General features: G+C 42.1%; 1 protein-coding gene across 1 annotated transcript in view; it reads left to right on the top strand.

Moving 5' to 3' along the window:
• The window catches only part of SAR1B (secretion associated Ras related GTPase 1B), a 78,416-nt gene that overhangs the window by 35,442 nt on the left and 21,265 nt on the right, over positions 1 to 21,709 (top strand). The window contains exon 2 of the mRNA XM_063447475.1: positions 20,294 to 20,369. Coding sequence (XP_063303545.1) covers positions 20,312 to 20,369 — 58 coding nt within the window. The 5' untranslated portion in view covers positions 20,294 to 20,311. The remainder of the gene's footprint in view (positions 1 to 20,293; positions 20,370 to 21,709) is intronic.

The following is a 21,709-nucleotide window of genomic DNA, read 5'->3' on the forward strand; positions in this document are numbered from 1 at the left end:
TGTGTATGGGGGGGCAGTATGTGTGTGTGTATAGGGGTGAATTATTGTGGGTCTGTGGGGTTGGAGGGTAGATTAATAAATATATTTTTTTGAATTAAAAAAATAAAAATTATTTTGATATCCCCCTTACCTGCTTACCTTGCCTGGGAGGGAGGACGGTACAAGGCAATCCCTGGTGGTCCGGTGGAGAAGTTCACTCTCACGAGATTTGGAGTGTTGCTGTGGTAACCGCGGCAATGCTCCGAGCTCGGGAGATGAGAAACCCAGTGGAGCTGCAGGTTAGAGATGGCCCAGGTCCTCTTAGCCTCCCTCCCCTGCCTGCTGCCAGCAATACACTGCTAGCGGGCCGGTGAGGGAAATATTTTGCGGCGCCCCTGTGCACACAGTTCGAGAACCGCTGAGTTACATGATTACACATCAGCTATCATATAATGAGAGAGGTATATGGACCCCTTTTTAGCTAGGACAAAAGTGGTATTCAATACCTCAATACCTGGCAACAGTGTTGTCAAGGTTAAATAGTGCATATTAACAGTTTGCATTATTTTGGAAGTTAATGGGACACTAAGGTCACCAGAACTATAACTATAGCTAAAAGTTTGTAATGAATGCCGCCGCCAGACTGATTTTCCTCTCCAGTCGGTCCTCTCACACCTCACATCTCTGCCAGTCCTTACATTGGCTCCCTGTATCCTATAGGACTGGAGTCAATTCAAAGTGCTAACCAATACATTTAAAGCACTGAGCAATTCTAGCCTCTCTTATATCTCTTCACTGATCCATAGGTATGCCACTCCTCGTTCCCTCCGCTCTGCCCATGACCACCTCCTGACCGCTGCTCGCACCGATACAGCAAACTCGCGCTAGCAGGACTTCTCGCGGACGGCTCCTTTTCTATGGAATAGCCTGCTTACCGCCATCAGACTCTCCCTTAGTCTTCAATCGTTTAAGAAGGGCCTTAAAACCCATCTCTTCAGGAAAGCTTATGGCCTCCCAGAGTAACCTCTACTTTACATACCTGTCTCTTGCTCTCTCCTTCATGTCACAACTGGCACCAACTAGAAAGGATGCTTGCCTGGATCTCGTTATAACAAACAATGTTGATCTTTTAACCAACATTCAAGTAGGGGAGCGTTTGGGAAATAGTGATCACAATATGGTAACTTTTGAAATAAACTCAAAAAAGCAAAAGCATGTGGGGCATATTAAAACGTATAATTTAAAAAAAGCCAATTTTAATAAGATTAGGGCAGCTCTACAACATATCGACTGGCATAAACTCCTTAGTGATAAAAACACTGAGGAAAAATGGAAACTATTCAAACAAATGTGGCTTAGTAGAGAAGTAAAACAAGAGATTAAAAATAAGAAAAGGGCATTTAAATCTGACAAATCAGAGGCATCCTATATAAGATATAAGGAAGCCAATAATACTTGCAAAAAGGCAATTAAAGTGGCTAAACTAGAAAATGAGAAATTGATAGTCAAAGAATGGAAAACCAACCCCAAATTTTTTTCAAGTGCATCAATTCTAAAAAAACAAACAGTGAAAGTGTAGGTACACTGAAAACAGAGATGGGTCTGTTAGTTAATGAAGACCAGGAAAAGGCAGAAATTTTAAACAACTATTTTTCTTCAGTATATATTAATGAGGATTCTATGGCAAGAGATAAGCAAATGATTGCTGCAACAAACTTGCAGATAACTTGTGATTGGATAACTCGAGACAAGGTGTTACAGCTATTAAAGAGAATTAATGTAAATAAAGCTCTGGGGCCTGACGGTATCCACCCACAAGTACTTAAGGAGATAAGTGAACCTCTGTATTTAATTTTTCAAGATTCTTTTGTTTCAGGTATTGTACCGGAGGATAGGAGGAAGGCAGATGTTGTTCCTATATTTAAAAAGGGTTCAAAATCCTTGCCTGGAAATTATAGACCCGTGAGCTTAACTTCTGTGACTGGGAAATTATTTGAACGGCTATTAAGGGATAATATTCAGGAATTCATTGGGAAGAACTGTGTTATTAGCAATAATCAGCATGGTTTTATGAAACATAAGGCATGTCAAACTAACCTAATTGCATTCTACGAAGAAGTAAGTAGAAGTATAGATCAGGGTGTTGCAGTGGATGGGATCTACTTGGATTTTGCCAAGGCATTTGATACGGTTCCTCACAATAGGTTAGTCTTCAAACTAAAAGGAATTGGTCTAGATCAGTGATGGCGAACCTATGGCACGCGTGGCACAGGTGGCACGCCGGACCTTTTCTGTGGGCACGCGGCCATAGGTTCGCCATCAATGCAGAGTAGGCACCTGCCTGCCCAAAACGGCAGGCGCCTACTCTGCTTCCATGTCGGGAGGCAGGGGGAGGGATCTGTGAAGCAGCGCTTGCCACCACCGGAACACCAGGGATGGCTGTGCCCCCCCCCTCCTTCATTAAAGGTAAGAAGGAGGGAGGGGGGGGATACTGATTTAGCATACTTTTTTTTTAAAACACCTTTACACCAGCCCCACACACATAGCACCCCTACCCCCCACAGCACCTCTACCCCCCCACAGAACTCCCCCCCACAGCACCCTTACCCCCACACAGAGTACCCCTACCCCCCACAGCACCCCTCCCCAGCACCTCTTCCCTCCCCATCACCCCTACACCCCCAGCATTCAGCAGTCTGTGTGTGTGTACTCAGCAAACTGTGCGTATGTATTCAGCATTTCAATGGAGCATTTTAGTTATGAAGAAAGGTTAAAAAATGTAAATCTCTTAAGTTTGGAAAAACGGCGCCTGAGAGGGGATATGATAACATTATACAAATATATTCGGGGCCAGTACAAACCATTATCTGGAAATTTATTCATAAACAGGGCTATACATATTATTATTATTATTATTATTGCAATTTATATAGCGCCAACAGATTCCGTAGCGCTTTACAATATTATGAGAAGGGATTTAACTATAGATAGGACAATTACAAATAAACTTACAGGAACAATAGGTTGAAGAGGACCCTGCTCGATCGAGCTTACATTCTATAGGAGGACACGATGTCACACATTTAGGCTGGAAGAAAGGAGATTTCATCTAAGGCAAAGAAAAGGTTTTTTTTTACAGTAAGAGCAATAAGGATATGGAATTCTTTGCCTGAAGAGGTGGTTTTGTCAGAGTCTATACAGATGTTTAAACTGAAATTGGATACAGTTACATAGTTACATAGCTGAAAAGAGACTTGCGTCCATCAAGTTCAGCCTTCCTCACATTAGTTTTTTTTGCTGTTGATCCAAAAGAAGGCAAAAAAAAAAAACAGTTTGAAGTACAATTTTGCAACAAACTAGGAAAAAAATCCTTCTTGACCACAAAATGGCAGTCAGATGTATCCTTGGATCAAGCAGTTATTACCCTACATTGAAAGATTATATCCTTGAATATTCTGTTTTTGCAAGTATGCATCTAGTAGCTGTTTGAACATCTGTATAGACTCTGATAAAACCACTTCTTCAGGCAGATAATTCCACATCCTGATTGTTCTTACAGTAAAAAAACCTTTCCTTTGCCTTAGACGAAATCTTCTTTCTTCCAGTCTAAACGCATGGCCTCGTGTCCTATGTAAAGTCCAGTTTGTGAATAGATTTCCACACAATGATTTGTATTGGCCCCGAATATATTTGTATAATGTTATCATATCCCCTCTGAGGCAACGTTTTTCTAAACTAAATAGGTTTGCATTTGTTAACCTTTCTTCATAGCTGATATGTTCCATTCCTTTTATTAATTTTGTAGCCCGCCTCTGCACTTTTTCTAGTGCCATAATATCATTTTTTAGAACAGGTGCCCAAAATTGCACAGCATATTCAATGTGTGGTCTTACCAGTGATTTATAAAGAGGCAAATTGATATTCTCGTCCCGAGAATGAATGCCCTTTTTCATGCATGACAATACCCTACTGGCCTTGGCCACTGCTGATTGACATTGCACATTGTTGCATAGTTTGTTGTCTATTACAATTGCCAAGTCCTTTTCGTGTGTTGTTATCCCTAATTCGCTTCCATTAAGGGTATACGTTGCTTGTGTATTCTTTATGCCGAAGTGCATAACTTTGCATTTTTCAACATTAAATTTCATCTGCCATTTGAGTGCCCAGTCCTCCAGTCTATCTAAATCCATCTGCAGCAAAGTAATATCTTGCTCACATTGTATTATTTTACAAAGTTTTGTGTCATCTGCAAACACTGAAACATGACATGTTGTGTGTATGGGTGTAAGTTACGTAGTGTGTATGTATAGGGAGCATAGTGTGTCTGTACGTTTTGTAGTGTTTGTGAGTTATCTAGTGTGTATGTGTGTAGAGAACATAGTGTGTTTATAGGGGATGTTGTGTGTGAGTAGATTATGTAGTGTGTGAGTGTGAGTAGATTATGTAGTGTGTGTGTGAGTAGATTATGTATTGTGTTTGTGTAGATTATGTAGTGTGTGTGTGTGTGTGTAAATTATGTTGTGTTTGTGTGTGTGTGTGTGAGTAGATTATGTAGTGTGTGTGTTATGGAGTGTGTGTAGCTAACAAAGTAAGGGTGGTATAATGATGATTTGTGGGTAGGAGGGGTGACATAAAGCTTTAAATGATGAGGTGGGAGAGCAATTTCATGTTTTGTTTTCTTAAATTAATTAATGTTGATTCCCCCCTTCTGCTTCCCTCCCTCTTGCATACCTTTGGACAATGATGAGAGAATACTAATTACCTGGTGGTCCAGCGGTCTCTGCCAGCTCTTGAAGTTCTGCACCTTGCAGAACAGGAGCCCTCCTCTCGCGAGCTCCGCGTTGATAGTATGAGAGCGTTGCCGTGGTAACACCGCGGCAACACTCCGAATGCCGAGCTCGCGAGAGAAGGGCAGAATCAAAGTGCTCACTGCTCGCTCCTCCCAATTATGCAAACAGCGGGCCGGTGAGGGAGGTCCCCAATCTCCTCACCGGCCAATACCAAAGCAGAGCTCACTGTCTAAGGGTCGGCCAGCCGGGGCGCAATCTTTCATCCACCAGGGCGCCCTGAGGTAGGACAGGACGTGGTTGTGCGTGCCGTGTCGGTTGCCCGGCGCCCCTGTTGGCATGCTGCCCTGTGCAGCAGCACAGCTCGCACACCCCTAAGGCCGGCCCTGATTGGATAAATACTTGCAAAAACATAACATATAGGGATATAATTTCTAATTAGTGGGGTAATAGTTGCTTGATCCAAGGAGATATCTGACTGCTATTTTGGGTTCAAGAAGGAATTTTTTCCTAGTTTGTTGCAAAATTGGAAGCGCTTCAGACTGGGTTTTTTGCCTTCTTTTGGATTAACAGCAAAAACATATGTGAGGAAGGCTGAACTTGATGGACGCAAGTCTCTTTTCAGCTATGTAACTATAGGGCAGTGCTTTACTCTCTCCTCTAGCTCTGCTTCACTCCCACCCTATTTGATTGATATTTCCTTTCCTAACGTGTCTTATACCCCACCTCCTATAGACTGTAAGCTTGTTTGAGCAGGGTCCTCTTCAACCTATTGTTCCCGTTAGGGATCGACCGATATTAATTTTTTAGAGCCGATACCGATAATCTGTGAACTTTCAGGCCGATAGCCGATAACTTGCCGATATTCTGTACATTTACCATTTTGAAAAAATAAACTATTTCTAATGGTAAATGCACAAAATATACAGCCACATGTAGTGGATGAAGTGTATTTAGACAGGGGAGCGGTGTGTAGTGGATGCAGTGTGTATTTGTGTAGTGTGTATAGTGAATGCAGTGAGTGTTTGTGTAGTGTGTATATATAGTGTATGCAGAGTGTATAGTGAATGCAGTGAGTGTTTGTGTAGTGTGTATATATAGTGAATGCAGAGTGTGTGTATAGTGAATGCAGAGTATGTGTTTGTGTAGTGTGTATAGTGAATGCAGAGTGTGTGTTTGTGTAGTGTGTATAGTGAATGCAGAGTGTGTGTTTGTGTAGTGTGTATATTGAATGCAGTGTGTGTAGTGTGGGTAAAGTGAATGCAGTGTGTGAATATAATGTAGTGTGTGTGTTTGTGTAGCGTGTGTGTTTGTGCAGTGTGCTTGTGCAGTGTGTATGTATGTAATGCAGTGTGTGTGTTTGTGTAGTGTGTATGTATGTAATGCAGTGTGTGTGTTTGTGTAGTGTGTATGTATGTAATGCAGTGTGTGTGTGTGTTTGTGTAGTGTGTATGTAATGCAGTGTGTGTGTGTTTGTGTAGTGTGTATGTATGTAATGCAGTGTGTGTGTGTGTGTTTGTGTAGTGTGTATGTATGTAATGCAGTGTGTGTGTGTGTGTGTTTTGTAGTGTGTATTTATGTAATGCAGTGTGTGTGTTTGTGTAGTGATGTAATTTGTGTAAAATGGGGGGGGGGGTTTATGTTAATTATTATTATTTTTTTATATTTAAATTGTGTTTTTTTTGTTTCTTTTAGTCCCCCCTCCCTGCTTCTTACCAGGGAGGGGGGATATAGTATTCCCTGGTGGTCTGGTGGCTTGGAAAGTACTGTGGGGGGCCGGCAGCAAGCGCTGACTTACCTTGCCGGCAGCTCCTCCAGCTCCCTAGTGTAAATCTCGCGGCCCTTAGTGCCGCGCTGAGCATTGCCATGGTAACCCGTGGCCACGCTCTGCGGCCGCGGGTCTCGCGAGATTTAGACATGGAGCTGCAGGAGCTGCTGGCAAGGCCCCCCCAGCACCGCCAGGCTTGTAATGGGCCTGGCGGTCCTAGGAGGTATTATCGGCAATATCGGTATCTCTATTGGCCGATACTGATATTGACGAAAATACCAAATATCGGCCGATAATATCGGTAAAACCGATAATCGGTCGATCCCTAGTTCCCATAGGTTTTCTTGTAATTGTCCTATTTATAGTTACATCCCCCCTCTCATAATATTGTAAAGTGCTACGGAATCTGTTGGCGCTATATAAATGGCAATAATAATTATAATAACGTAGTTGTTCTGGTGTGTACAGCATGTCCCTGCTGACTTCTTAATGTAAACACTGCCTTTTCAGAAAAAAGCTGTGTTTACATTACTGCTTAGGAGCACCTCTAGTGGCAGTTACTCAGGTGGCCATTAGAGGTGTTTCCTGGGTCAGCGCTGCACAATGTGATAAGTTGCTGATTGGAACAGCGTGGTGTTGGGATAGCATTGAATTGGCTGAGATCATCAAGTCTTATGACCTTAGCCTAGAGACGGAGGCAGCCCGAGGAGACCCGCATGGCGCTGGAGAAATGGTGAGTAATGACCTTTTAAACAGGGGACAGGGGACCAAAACTGCACATTTGTATTGCGGACACTATAGTATTCCTTTAAAGGTTCACTTCAGACACCTAAAAACGTTAGCTTGCTGAAAACCTTTATACATGAAGAGTGTGTTCTCTTTTTCATTTTGCAAAAAGTGCAGATTTCAATAGAAATTTACACTTTTACAAATTATACTGGTTACATCACCTTGGCTTTCAAGCAGACAGCAGGTAATGTTACTTCCTGGTTTTGTTAGCTCAATGCAGCTGACCTCAAGAGGCAGCAATTGCCCAGAGCACCTGACTTACAAAGACTTCTCATTGAGCTGTATTGGAAAGTCTGTGATTGGACAGCCACAGAAAGTCTGGGAGGGGTTAGAAGGGGAGAGCTTGCAAAGGCAGCAGACGAGAGAACTTAAGGTTTTGCAAGCTGATTTTAGATATAACACAAACATGTATAATTAAATAATTGCAAGTTTTTATTTAGGGTATATCTACTAAACAGTGATTTAAAAAAAAAATCGATTTTGTATTTGGGCAGTGGAGTGTTCCTTTAACCCCTTAAGGACCGCTGACGGTTCAGGACCGTCAGCGGTAAAATGTGCGTTTGGACCGCTGACGGTCCTGAACCGTCATAACGGTCAGGGGCTACTTACCTGATCGCCGTCGGTCCCACGGCGGCGATCAGTGCTCCTCCCGGTCCAGGGGGACTGCCTGTCTGCCCGGGCAGTCCCCCCTCGGCAGATCAGGACCCCACGGCCATGTGATCACTCGATCACATGACCGCAATAGGGGTCCATGTGTCTGCCTGCAGGGGGACTGTCTGTGCTGACAGGCAGTCTCCCTGCAAGTGTAAAATCAAAAATAAAGTGTAAAAAAAAAACAATCAGTGTAAAAAAAATAATAATATGTGTATATATATATATATGATATATATACATGTATTATATCTATATATACCTATATATAATATATGTATATATATCATATATATAATGTCATACTAAGTGTATTTTTATATTTATATATACGTATATTAATATAAAAATACACTTATATTTATATTACACACGAATATATACAATATATATAATAACTATATATATGGTATATATATATTATTATAAAATACAAATAATATGTTAATAAAAATAAATAACAAAAAATAAAAATAATTTTTAATAATTAAAAAAAAATTATATATATATATGCAATTTTATTCTAACAATATTTTGATATTGATATATATATATTTATATCAAAATACACTTAGAATGTAATGATATATATATCTATGTATAAATAAATAAATAAAAATAATACGAAATATACATATGTCCACATACATAATTACATAAATAATTTCATAAATATACACGTAGACGTCAAATATATAAATATGTATATATATTAAAATTCTACGTGCATATTTATGTAATATTTTTACCTAATTATGTAATTTTAATGATTGCAATTTGAGGGACCTGCCTGCCAACCCAGGCCAAAAGTCCAGATAATTTAATTTGCTAGCACTGTGTTTAACCCTGTAACTTTCTATGACACCCTAAATCCTGTACATGGGGGTACTGTTTTACTCGGGAGACTTCGCTGAACACAAATATTAGTGTTTCAAAACAGTAAAACATATCACAGCGATGATATTGTCAGTGAAAGTGACGTTTTTTGCATTTTTCACACACAAACAGCTCTTTCACTGAGGATATTATTGCTGTGATATATTTTACTGTTCTGATACACTAATATTTGTGTTCAGCGAAGTTTACTGAGTATAACAGTACCCCACATGTAGAGGTTTTATAGTGTTTGTGAAAGTTACAGGGTCAAATATAAGGCTTGATTTTACTTTTTTTTTTTTTAATTGAAATTTATCAGATTGGTTAGGTTGCCTTTGAGAGCGTATGGTAGCCAAGGAATGAGAATTAGCCCCATGATGGCATACCATTTGCAAAAGAAGACAACCCAAGGTATTGCAAATGAGGTATGTTCAGCCTTTTTTAGTAGCCACTTAGTCACAAACACCGGCCAAAGTTAGCGTTTTTTGCATTTTTAACACACAAACAAATATAAATGCTAACTTTGGCCAGTGTTTGTGACTAGGTGGCTACTAAAAAAGACTGGACATACCCCATTTTGAATACACTGGGTTGTCTACTTTAAAAAATATGTACATGTTAGGTGTGTTTCGGGGATTTATGACAGATAACGGTGTAACAATGTCACTATTGATACATTTAAAATATATATATGTGATGTAATTCCAGTAAAATACAAGTTTAGCAGGCTAAGATTGCCACAAGGCATATGTATGTATATGTGTTTGTAGTATCAGTTAGTTAATTACACGTAGCTAAGATACTGTCATCACTGTACTGACCAGGTGCAGGAATGTAAGAACTGGAATTACGCGTCCCTCTCCTTTGTATCAGATGAGCCACGTGGTTAGACCGGATGGATGAGTTTAGACTCTATTCATTAAATAGGTTAAGGGTATGTGTGGGTGTAGTTAATTGTGGGAGGAGCTACAGTGCTATATAAGGAATGTACTCTATGTATTCAGTACTCAGACTTTGCTGTATTTTGGTGACGCTAGTCCCTCTGAGTCCCGATCGGTGATCCAATAAAGAATCTCTTCCTTCCTGAAGAAACCTGTGTCCATCTCTCTGTGCTTGGCTTCCGTCAGTTTCTCCGGTATCATTTGGTGCATTGGCCGGGAAACTCATCGTTCAACGGTAGCTGAGAGGCAGAGGCGTGAGACGGTCTATCTTTGCCCACGTTCTCTACGGCTGCACCCCTGAACTTCTGCGTGGACCTCCCTTCGTCTCGGCGCCACTGGTCTGTTGTCCAGGAGATCATCGGCCTCTACGTGAGAAGTGCTGGGGTGTCCCCGTCGATGAGTGTGAACTCAGGTTCAGGAACGAGGAGGTAAGACAACTGCTGTTTTAGACGGCAGGACCCACTAGGGGTATACCGATTGTGCGGTAGGCCCAAAGGGGTTTTGAATCTGTGTATCTGCCCCCTCTGTCGGAGGGAAGGAGCGAAGGCGCACCGCTCGATCGAACGCTCTTTAGTCAGACCGTTTGATTTGGTTAGTCAGGCGGGGTCCTGGTGTAAATAGCCCTAGCCGGACACCGGTGTCTTGTCTAGACTAGCGTTCTAGGGTGTATATTACGTTCGCTAGGTCGGAGGGACCGGGAGACTAAGCGGCGCCTGTGTAAATTCGGTTCGCTAGTTCTCATCCTATCTGGGCTAAGTGGGAAGGCGTGTAAATTTGGAACCCACTAGACTTTTGATAGTGCGACTAAGAGGCGCCTGTGTAAATTCGGTTCTCTAGCTCGCTATATATGTGGTGATTGGGCAGTGTGGCTAACCAAAACGGGTGTATATAGTTTTAGGTAGTCCATTCAAGGTACTGGCCAATAGTTTAGTTGGGAATTGTAAATGTGTTAACGATTGTTTTAGTAAAGTGTATATCTTGTTAGATAGCGCGAGCTCAGCCGTCTAGCGAGAGTGTTAATAGTGTGTTGCTGTATTATAGTGCACGGTACCATAACCCTGTATATTTACTGACATTATATAATAAGTACTAATCATTGTCGTCCATTGCATGTTTAACACCATAACCACTAATAATTGTATTGTGACCTTAACTTGTGCTTTGACCTATGCTAACCGTACTGTAACCGCTATTTGTAAAAGACGATGTTACTGGGGTGTGTTATAGACGGGTAATTCGTATATAGAGAATTATAGCGTGGGTGACTGTGTAGTTACGCCAAAGGGCATAATATTGATTATATAGTGACTGGTGTAGCAGCTGTGTGTGTACGGGAATTCCCTGAGTGTTTATTGTTATTGTGTACGTTTCACTTGGTAACCGTACCACGTGGTGCTGTTGCCAGAGGAAACGGGTGTGACTGTTGAATAGTACGCGTGTATAGTAATCGTTGTCGACGACGTTCCACTGTTAAATATGGGTGCGTCGCAGTCAACGATTCCGGATCCCTTAGGATGTATGGTTAAGAATTTTAAAAAGGGATTCAAAGTTTGTGATTTTGGGGTTAAGATGTCCCCTGTACGTTTGGTCACTTTGTGCACTAGGGAGTGGCCTACTTTGGTTGCGGCATGGCCGCCACGTGGCAGTTTGGATCCAACTCTGGTACAGCGCTTACACGTGGCTGTATCAGGTAGGCCTGAACTTTACGGCCAGTTTCCTTATATTGATTGTTGGAGACAGGCCGTAAATGACTCGCCAAAATGGCTCCGGACATGCCACGAGGAACAGTGTCGCCTCATGGTAGCTAGGACTTGTTCGTCCACTAGGGCTGGTGTTAGGCCCATTTTGGACACGCCCCCTGAGTCCGAGATCCCTTTGCCGCCCCCTTACTTTCCGGTAAGAGGAAGTGACGCAAATACAGGAAGTCCTGTAACCCTTCCCTCATTACCCTCATCCACTTCCGCTTCCTCCTCCAGTACAGGATCCACCCCCCCTCGTACTAAATCTCCCCTTCCGGAACCAGAATCCACCCCCATTAGAAACGAATATCCTGATTTGGCGCCACTTCAGACTTCCGGTCAAGCTTCATCTAGCTCGGCCCGAAGTGTTCTATTTACCACCTTTTCCCAAAACCGACCTCCCACATCCCCATACCCTATCTCTCCCCGACCGGAACCCATGACTGACGCCTCTCTACGTAGCCCCATCCAAACCCGACAGTTGACTGGTGCCCAACAATTGAGACACTATCAGATGCCTCTTCGTCTGAATCCCGGGTCAGCCTATATTAATGCCGCAGGTCAAATGGCACAAGCTGACCCTGTCTTCGTATATGTCCCTTTCACCACTACCGACCTTTTAAACTGGAAGACCCATAATTCCTCGTATACTGAGAAACCACAAGCCATGACTGATCTGTTCACCTCAATAGTACAGACACATAATCCGACATGGGCTGATTGCCAGCAGTTATTAATGACTTTATTTAACAGTGAGGAAAGGACAAGAATAAATCAAGCAGCCATTAAAGCATTAGAGGATAGAGCCCGTGCTTTGAACCAAGCTAATCCAGCAGCATGGGCCGCAACACATTATCCCAACACTGATCCCGATTGGAACGTAAATGGTGCTGATATGGTTCAACTCAGAGCCTATAGAGACGCTATAATTGCTGGCATGAAAGCCGGAGGAAAGAAAGCCATTAACATGTCGAAGACAGTTGAGGTGATCCAGAAAAGCGATGAAGCGCCCAGTGTCTTTTATGACCGATTATTGGAGGCGTACCGCTTGTACACCCCCTTTAATCCGGAAGACGCAGACAATTCCCGAATGGTTAACTCCGCCTTTGTCAGCCAAGCTTACGGAGATATTAAGCGCAAGCTACAAAAGTTAGAAGGGTTTGCAGGTATGTCAATCTCCCAACTAATGGAGGTAGCTAATAAGGTCTATATGAATAGGGAAACAGAAAGCAAGAAAGAGGAGGAGCGCAAGATGCGTAAAAAGGCTGATATGCTAGCGGTAGCGATCGCAGGCGTAGATAAACGGGGCCCAGATAGAGGCAATAATAGATGGAGTAGGGAGCCTTTGAGTAGGGATCAGTGTGCGTATTGCAAGGAAGAAGGGCATTGGAGGAACGAATGTCCGCAAAGAGAGCAGTACGAGAGAGACCAACCCAGGGCAGGCTACGGAAACTTTAGAGGTAGAGCGAGAGGTAGAGGAGGCCCCGGAGGGAGTAATGGTTATAGAGGGAGTAATGGGAACAGAGGAAGTGTTAGGGAAGACAGGTATATTCCAGCAGCGCAAAGGTCCCGCGATAGAGAAGGTAGGGACTTTGTAGGATTGGCTGACACTGTCATGGAGGACTATTGATACCGACCGGGCTCCATCCCCCTTGGTCGAGCGGAGCCTATGGTCGATGTATCAATAGGGGGGAAAAGGAGTGCGTTCATGATCGACACTGGTGCTGAACATTCAGTGGTGACTAATCTAGTTGCTCCTCCATCTGGAAGGACTATTACTGTGATAGGAGCAACTGGAAGAAGTGCTGAAAAACCGGTTCTTAAAAGTCGACTCTGTACATTGGGAGGCCACGTAGTAAAACACCAATTCCTTTATATGCCTGAATGTCCAGTCCAATTGCTGGGACGTGATATGCTATCAAAATTACAAGCGCAGATTACGTTCCTACCAAATGGAACAACATCCTTAAAGTTTAATGGACCTTCAGGTATTATGACTTTATCCGTACCAAAGGAAGAAGAGTGGCGACTTTATACAGTGTTGACTAGCCAAAACCCTAGGAGTGATGAGACATTGTTTAACATACCAGGAGTTTGGGCAGAGAACAACCCACCAGGACTGGCCCGCAATATTCCACCAATAAAAATTGAACTGAAACATGGGGTTTATCCAGTGAGCCTAAGACAATATCACATTCCGCAGAAGGCTAAGAAGAACATCCAATCCTATCTGGATAAGTTCATACGGTATGGTATCCTAAAATTCTGTACTTCCCCCTGGAACACCCCATTGCTGCCTGTTCAAAAGCCCGGCACAGATGAGTATCGACCTGTGCAGGACTTAAGAGCAGTCAATGATGCGGTTGTTAGTATACATCCAGTTGTACCCAATCCATATAACCTGCTTGCTTTAATTCCGGGCGGGGCTACTTACTTCACAGTTTTAGACCTCAAAGATGCCTTCTTTTGCCTCCGAATTGCCGCAGAAAGTCAATGTATTTTTGCTTTCCAATGGGAGAACGCTGTAACGGGCTCAAAACGCCAAATGACTTGGACAAGACTGCCCCAAGGGTTTAAAAATTCACCTACCCTATTTGGTTCAGCCCTAAGTCAAGATCTATTGGATTTCGAGTCCATCCCAGGAGAGTGTGTATTGTTACAATATGTAGATGACTTGTTGATAGCAGCAGTTACAAAAGAAATCTGTCAGCAAGCAACGCACGATCTACTACACATTCTCTGGAAGGCAGGATACAAGGTGTCTAGAAAGAAGGCTCAGTTGTGTTTGCCAACTGTCAAGTATCTAGGATTCCATATCTCTGAAGGTCAAAGAATTATGGGGCCAGAGAGAAAAGAAGCTGTCTGCCAAATACCAATACCCAAGAATAGAAGACAAGTGCGAGAATTCTTGGGGGCAGCAGGCTTCTGTAGGATATGGATTCCCAGCTATGCGATACTAGCAAAACCTCTGTACGCAGCTATCAAAGGTACAGAGCACGACCCCTTCTTATGGACCCAAGAACAGCAAACGGCATTTGAAGATGTGAAGAAGGCTTTGATGAGTGCCCCAGCATTAGGTCTACCTGATCACACACGACCATTCTACTTATATGTACACGAGCAAAGAAGAATGGCTGTGGGAGTATTGACACAGTACTTGGGATCATGGCAAAGACCTGTTGCCTACATGTCTAAGCAACTGGATGCAGTGGCCAGCGGACTTCCACCTTGTCTAAGAGCCGTAGCTGCAGCCGCCCTGCTAGTAGCTGAAGCCGATAAACTCACTCTGGGTCAAGAACTTTATGTACGAGTCCCACATGCAGTACAGACGTTGTTGGATTACAAAGGAAATCATTGGTTTAGTAACAGCCGTATGACCAAGTATCAAGCAATGTTGTGTGAAAACCCAAGAGTGCATTTAGAGACTGTAAACACCTTAAATCCAGCTACCCTTTTGCCACAACCTACTGAAAGTCAACATGATTGTTTGGAAGTAATGGATGAAGTATTCTCAAGTAGACCAGATCTTCGTGATTTTCCCATCCAGAACCCCGATGTTCAATATTACACCGACGGCAGTAGTTATGTGAAAGAAGGGATCCGCTATGCAGGATATGCAGTGACAACAATAGACAAGGTGATAGAAGCTCGGCCACTGGCGAAAGGAACATCAGCACAAAAGGCAGAATTAATAGCACTAACACGAGCGTTACAATTGGCTGAAGGTTTAAGAGTAAATATCTATACGGACTCTAAGTATGCGTTTTTAACCACTCATGCCCACGGAGCTTTGTATAAAGAAAGAGGACTACTGAATTCAGAAGGCAAAGAAATCAAGTACGCAGCTGAAATCCTACAACTATTGGAAGCAGTGTGGGAGCCGAAAGAAGTCGGTATCATACATTGTCGAGCGCATCTGAGAGGAGATGGTGATGTAACCAAGGGAAATCGGATGGCAGATAGTGCAGCTAAGCGTGCTGCTGAATCAGGAAGACAGGAGTATGTAGGGCATATAGCTGCTCTTATACCAACTCCACTGTCCCAATGGACTCCAGTTTATACAGCTCAAGAAGAGGAGTGGTTAAAGACTGAACCGGGAAAGTATCTGGAGAACAAGTGGTATCAGCTAGAAGATGGAAGAATAGTTATACCAGCATCGCTAGCGGTAGAAATTGTCCAAAATTATCACAACGGGACACATTCTGGGAGAGACAGTACTGAAGAATCTCTTAGAAAACATTTCTACATACCAAGATTGTCCAACTTGACTCAGGCCATTGTACGCAGATGTGTAACGTGTGCTAAGAATAATGCAAGACAAGGACCAGTAAAGCCACCAGGAGTCCAGTTTATGGGGGGACTCCCCATGTCCGATCTACAAATAGACTTTACAGTGATGCCTAAATCGGGTGGACATCGTTACCTGCTGGTAATTGTGTGCACCTATTCAGGCTGGGTAGAAGCATGTCCTACTCGTACAGAGAAAGCAGGAGAAGTTGTAAGATTCCTGCTACGAGAAATAATACCCCGATATGGACTACCCTGTTCTATAGGATCGGACAATGGTCCAGCTTTTGTTCATCAGTGCCTACAACAACTGACTCATATGCTTGGTATAAAGTGGAGGCTTCATACTGCATATAGACCCCAGAGTTCTGGTAAGGTAGAGAGAATGAATAGAACTATAAAGAACCAGTTGGCTAAAATGTGTCAGGAAACCCAACTTAAGTGGAACGTTCTCTTACCCATAGCTTTATTGCGAATCCGCAGTACCCCTACCAGAAGGATGGGCCTCTCTCCTTTTGAAATCATGTATGGGCGACCACCTCCCGTACTTGGTAACTTAAGGGGGGACTTGAGTCAGTTGGGAGAAGGAATTACCCGGCAGCAGGTTGTAGAGTTGGGTAAGACTATGGAGGAGGTACAGAAATGGGTACAAGATAGATTACCTGTGAATATTTATCCCCCTGTTCATAGTTATCATCCAGGAGATCAAGTGTGGATTAAAGAGTGGAATAATGTACCGTTAGGGCCCAAGTGGAGAGGTCCTTATGTTGTTCTTTTGTCTACCCCTACAGCGATAAAAGTAGCCGAAGTAACTCCGTGGATACATCACTCCAGGGTTAAACCAGCAGCAGTCGATTCTTGGCAAATTACAGCAGATCCAGAGAATCCCTGCAAGATCCGGTTGAAACGCACTACTCAGTCGGAGTAACGAGGAATTATTGTGGATTACAAATTTTATTGTTACAGGTGTGAGTGAGAAGGCCATAATAAAGCCTGTCCGCTTACCATCACATAGTGTATAAGCCAGGAAAGTCTCGAAGGGACACCTGTGAAGATGAGCAGAACTCCATTCCCTGCAGCCCCTCACATCCTGGAAGCTGAGGCGCCATCGCACGGACGAAGACTGAGGATGACGGCGAAAGATGTGCTTTTGATTGTGTTTATTTATATGTGTTTTTATATTCAGGAAGGTAGAGGTACCGACACTCCTAGCTGTGAGGTATGCATTAAGACTACGAGAACAGGTAACCATATTTCCCAAACCCTAATTTGGCATTCACAATACGAATGTAAAGGAGAGGTATCAAGATGTAGATACCTAAATATAGACTATAGTGTGTGCCATTTAGGAGTAGGAGAACCTAAGTGCTTCAGTCCAGAGTATCAACCTCGTACAATTTGGTTGACTCTCAGGAATGGAGATCCTCAGGGGACCCTAATTAATAAAACGGTGTTAGAATCCGTACATTCTTCGGGTGTTCTGCTATTTGATGCATGTAAGGCGATATCAAGTGGTAGAAAACCGTGGAATGTATGTGGGGATCTTAGATGGGAGAGGACGTATGGGTCTAATGATAAATATATTTGTCCCAGTAGTAAAAATAAATATGTGAGTCCTAGATGCCCAAATAAAGACTATAACTTTTGTCCATATTGGTCTTGTGTGGGGTGGGCAACTTGGGGACAGACAGTAGACAAAGACATGATAGTGACTAAGTTGCCGACTAGCCCTTATTGTAAGTCTATGGAATGCAACCCAGTCCATATACTTATTAATAACCCCGACAAGTTCCTAGATAAGTATGGAAATTTATTTGGGTTTCAGATATACGGGACGGGTTTAGATCCTGGGACATTATTGTTTATAGGAATAGAGACTGATACGGTATCCTCCCAGACTCATCAAGTATACCATTCCTTTTATGAAGAGATGAGTATAGATAATAAGATCCCCCATAATGCTAAAAACCTGTTCATTGACCTAGCTGAAAGTATTGCCGGTAGTCTTAATGTTACCAACTGCTATGTGTGTGGAGGTACTAACATGGGAGACCAATGGCCTTGGGAAGCAAAGGAGGTAATGTCCGGTTCTGAGGCAGTTGACCAATTAATATCTACACAAGCCGATTATCATATGAGTGTTAGAGGTAAATCTGAGTGGAGATTAAAGACCTCCATCATAGGTTATGTTTGCATAGCAAGGAAAGGAATAATGTATAATACTTCTGTAGGAGAATTAACTTGTCTAGGGCAAAAAGCTTATGATGATGATACAAAGAATACAACTTGGTGGTCGGCTTCAAATGTCTCAGAACCATCTAACCCGTTTGCTAGATATGCCAATTTAAAGGACGTGTGGTTTGATCTATCCATCACATCTACCTGGAGAGCCCCAGCAAATTTGTACTGGATCTGTGGTAAGAAAGCCTATTCGGAGCTGCCACAGGACTGGGAAGGGGCATGTGTGTTGGGTATGCTCAAACCATCCTTCTTCTTGTTACCGATTGAAACAGGTGAGACTTTAGGTGTTAAAGTGTATGATGTGAATCATAGGAAGAAAAGGGGACCCTTAGAGATAGGCACCTGGGAAGATAATGAATGGCCTCCCCAGCGTATCATAGATTATTATGGGCCAGCCACGTGGGCAGAAGATGGTACCTTTGGTTATAGAACCCCTATTTATATGCTCAACCGTATTATAAGGTTACAGGCGGTGGTTGAGATTATCACTAATGAAACATCACAAGCGCTCAATCTTCTAGCGAAGCATAACACCAGGATGAGGACCGCAGTCTACCAAAATAGATTAGCCTTGGATTACCTTTTGGCAGTAGAGGGAGGTGTATGTGGGAAGTTTAACCTAAGTAATTGCTGTCTTCAAATAGATGACGAAGGGCAAGCAATAGCTGAGCTTACTAGCCATATGGTTAAACTAGTGCATGTGCCTACTCAGGTATGGAAAGGGTACAATCCAAGTAGTTGGTTTGGTAGCTGGTATGAGTGGTTTGGAGGGCTTAAGGCAGTGGTAGGTGGAGTCCTACTGATTTTACTGTTGTGTCTACTCCTACCGTGTCTTATACCCTTAGTAGTTAGGTCTGTGCAAAGCCTGATAGGAAGTATAGCAGAGAGGAAGGCTGCTGCACAGATAATGGCGATATATAAGTATAAGGCTCTAGATCAGGGAGAACCAATGCAAGAAGATGAATGTTGAAGATTCACATCATAAGATAAGTCTGGTCTGGTTCATGGTAACCTGAGGTATATGCAAACCAAGGTTAAGTGATGCCTCAAGTAATTGTGAAATATCAGAGGCATCAAAGGGGGGAATGTGATGTAATTCCAGTAAAATACAAGTTTAGCAGGCTAAGATTGCCACAAGGCATATGTATGTATATGTGTTTGTAGTATCAGTTAGTTAATTACACGTAGCTAAGATACTGTCATCACTGTACTGACCAGGTGCAGGAATGTAAGAACTGGAATTACGCGTCCCTCTCCTTTGTATCAGATGAGCCACGTGGTTAGACCGGATGGATGAGTTTAGACTCTATTCATTAAATAGGTTAAGGGTATGTGTGGGTGTAGTTAATTGTGGGAGGAGCTACAGTGCTATATAAGGAATGTACTCTATGTATTCAGTACTCAGACTTTGCTGTATTTTGGTGACGCTAGTCCCTCTGAGTCCCGATCGGTGATCCAATAAAGAATCTCTTCCTTCCTGAAGAAACCTGTGTCCATCTCTCTGTGCTTGGCTTCCGTCAGTTTCTCCGGTATCATATATATTGAAACCGCAATTTCCTACTTGTATTTATAGGCCTATAACTTGCAAAAAAAAAGCAATAAAGCATGTAAACACTGGGTGTTTTTAAACTCGGGACAACATTTTTAATCTATTTAGCAGTTTTTTTCATTAGCTTTTGTAGATAAGTAAAAGATTTTTCAAGTAAAAGTCCAAAAACATGTTTTTTTTTATATTTTTCACCATATTTTATTATTTTTTTTAAATACAATATATGACATAATATAAATACTGGTATGTAAAGAAAGCCCTTCTTGTCGTGAAAAAAACAATATATAACTTGTATGGGAACCGTAAATGAGAGAGCGGAAAATTACAACTAAACACAAACACCACAAAAGTGTTAAAACTGCTCTGGTCCTTAACGTACAAACATCGCAAAAACAGGCCGGTCCTGAAGGGGTTAAGCATAGGACTTGTATTTATTGACAAATAGACTATAGAGAATAGTTAATTGTTATAGATCTAGCTGACTCATTTTTTATGCATTCTTCTTTATGAAATTAACACGTGACCAAAAGATAGATTATCTGATTAATCTGAATATTGAAAGTGTTCTTTGCTCAGGTAATAAAAATCTGTTTCTTTTCACTCTCTGCTCCTAGCCGATATTTTCTGTATATAATAAAACCAAAAGGGACAAACTTTATTAAATTTAGTTCTTTTTTCTGTTTCAGGCTCATTAACATCTGGACATGTCCTTCATATTTAGTTGGATTTACAATGGTTTTAGCAGTGTTCTACAGTTTTTAGGTAAGGTATCAATTTGAAAATATGCTAAATCATGTTCTACACAGTAACTTGATATACTTTAAACAGGTAAGCAATCTTTGCTTGGCTCTCTGCTACTGGACGTCACACAAATAATGTATTTTTTTGTGTAGCAGCAATACATTATTTTGTTGAATGTATGTCTCAATCCCTTTCAGGTGGAGTAATGACTAAATGACCTAACATGACTTTTTATGGACGTTTATGTTCAATGTTGTTCAATATTTATAAATGTATAGTTATCTGTATGTATTATTTGTCATTGTGTTAGGGATCAAATCAAATGTTTGATAATCTTTGTATATCTGCCCCTGTCCAAATGAATAAGTATATGCGTGCAACTTCCTTAAAGTAGTTCACATCGGACACAAGTTGCAGGTTGCTGAAAGACTTGGGGAATGTGTTTATTCCGAGGGATGGGAGCCCCTTATAAGCCAGAAATACGTTAAATGCATAGTCATAGATAACAGAGAATATACTTCAACAATTGGCTAAAAGTTAAGAGGTCTTTCCTGATACCATCCCACTGGGCGTGACCCCAGCATCGTCACATGACATTCCTTTGTATCCCAGCACCATTTTATTACACATGACAAGTTCTTGAGAGTGCCGTTTGCTGAACAAAGAAGGAGGGGGAGGCCAATTTAACACAGTGAATCTCCATTTTGTTACACAAGGGCTTTGCTCGATGGGAAGGCGGGAGCAGGATGAGAAGGGTTAGAGAGGAAATGGCTACTAAACGCACAAAGGGGGAGGGGAAGCAGTTACTGAATTTAGCACAAATACACAGAGTAAAATAGACATTTTATTCATTCAAGTATTTTGTCCATAACAGTTGTAAACCAGTTACCGGTAATTCCTGGCCCAGCCAGGGCACATATTGCATTTGATAATGACACAAAGAATCAACCAGAATATTAATTTCATTGTTTTCCATAATGGCTGCTCCACTTTGCACCAAAATTCTTCTTTTTTTTTTTTTGACATTCTTTTTTTTTTTTGTCATTGATGTCATGGCATTAAATATTTTTAAAATGTGAAACAATGCATGGGTAACTTTTCATTAGTAACATCCAATACCTTAAAAATGCAATCCTGGGGGGCGGGGCCGGACCGCCATGCTGACCGGTCGCATGCTGGAGAGGCTCATGAGGGAATCAGCCCCATAAGCTGAAAAAATGCGGCTACTAAGCCTAAATGTATTTAAAATAACAACAAAAACACTACTTGGCTGTCGGTGATGCAGCAGACCCAGAGATTGGGAGTTTTTGGAGCCCGGGAGGGCGAAAAAAGACTTTGGTGTCTGCAGCCTAATCGAGGAA

This window comes from Pelobates fuscus, chromosome 3 (assembly GCF_036172605.1).
Source record: "Pelobates fuscus isolate aPelFus1 chromosome 3, aPelFus1.pri, whole genome shotgun sequence".
NCBI classification, from domain to species: domain Eukaryota; kingdom Metazoa; phylum Chordata; class Amphibia; order Anura; family Pelobatidae; genus Pelobates; species Pelobates fuscus.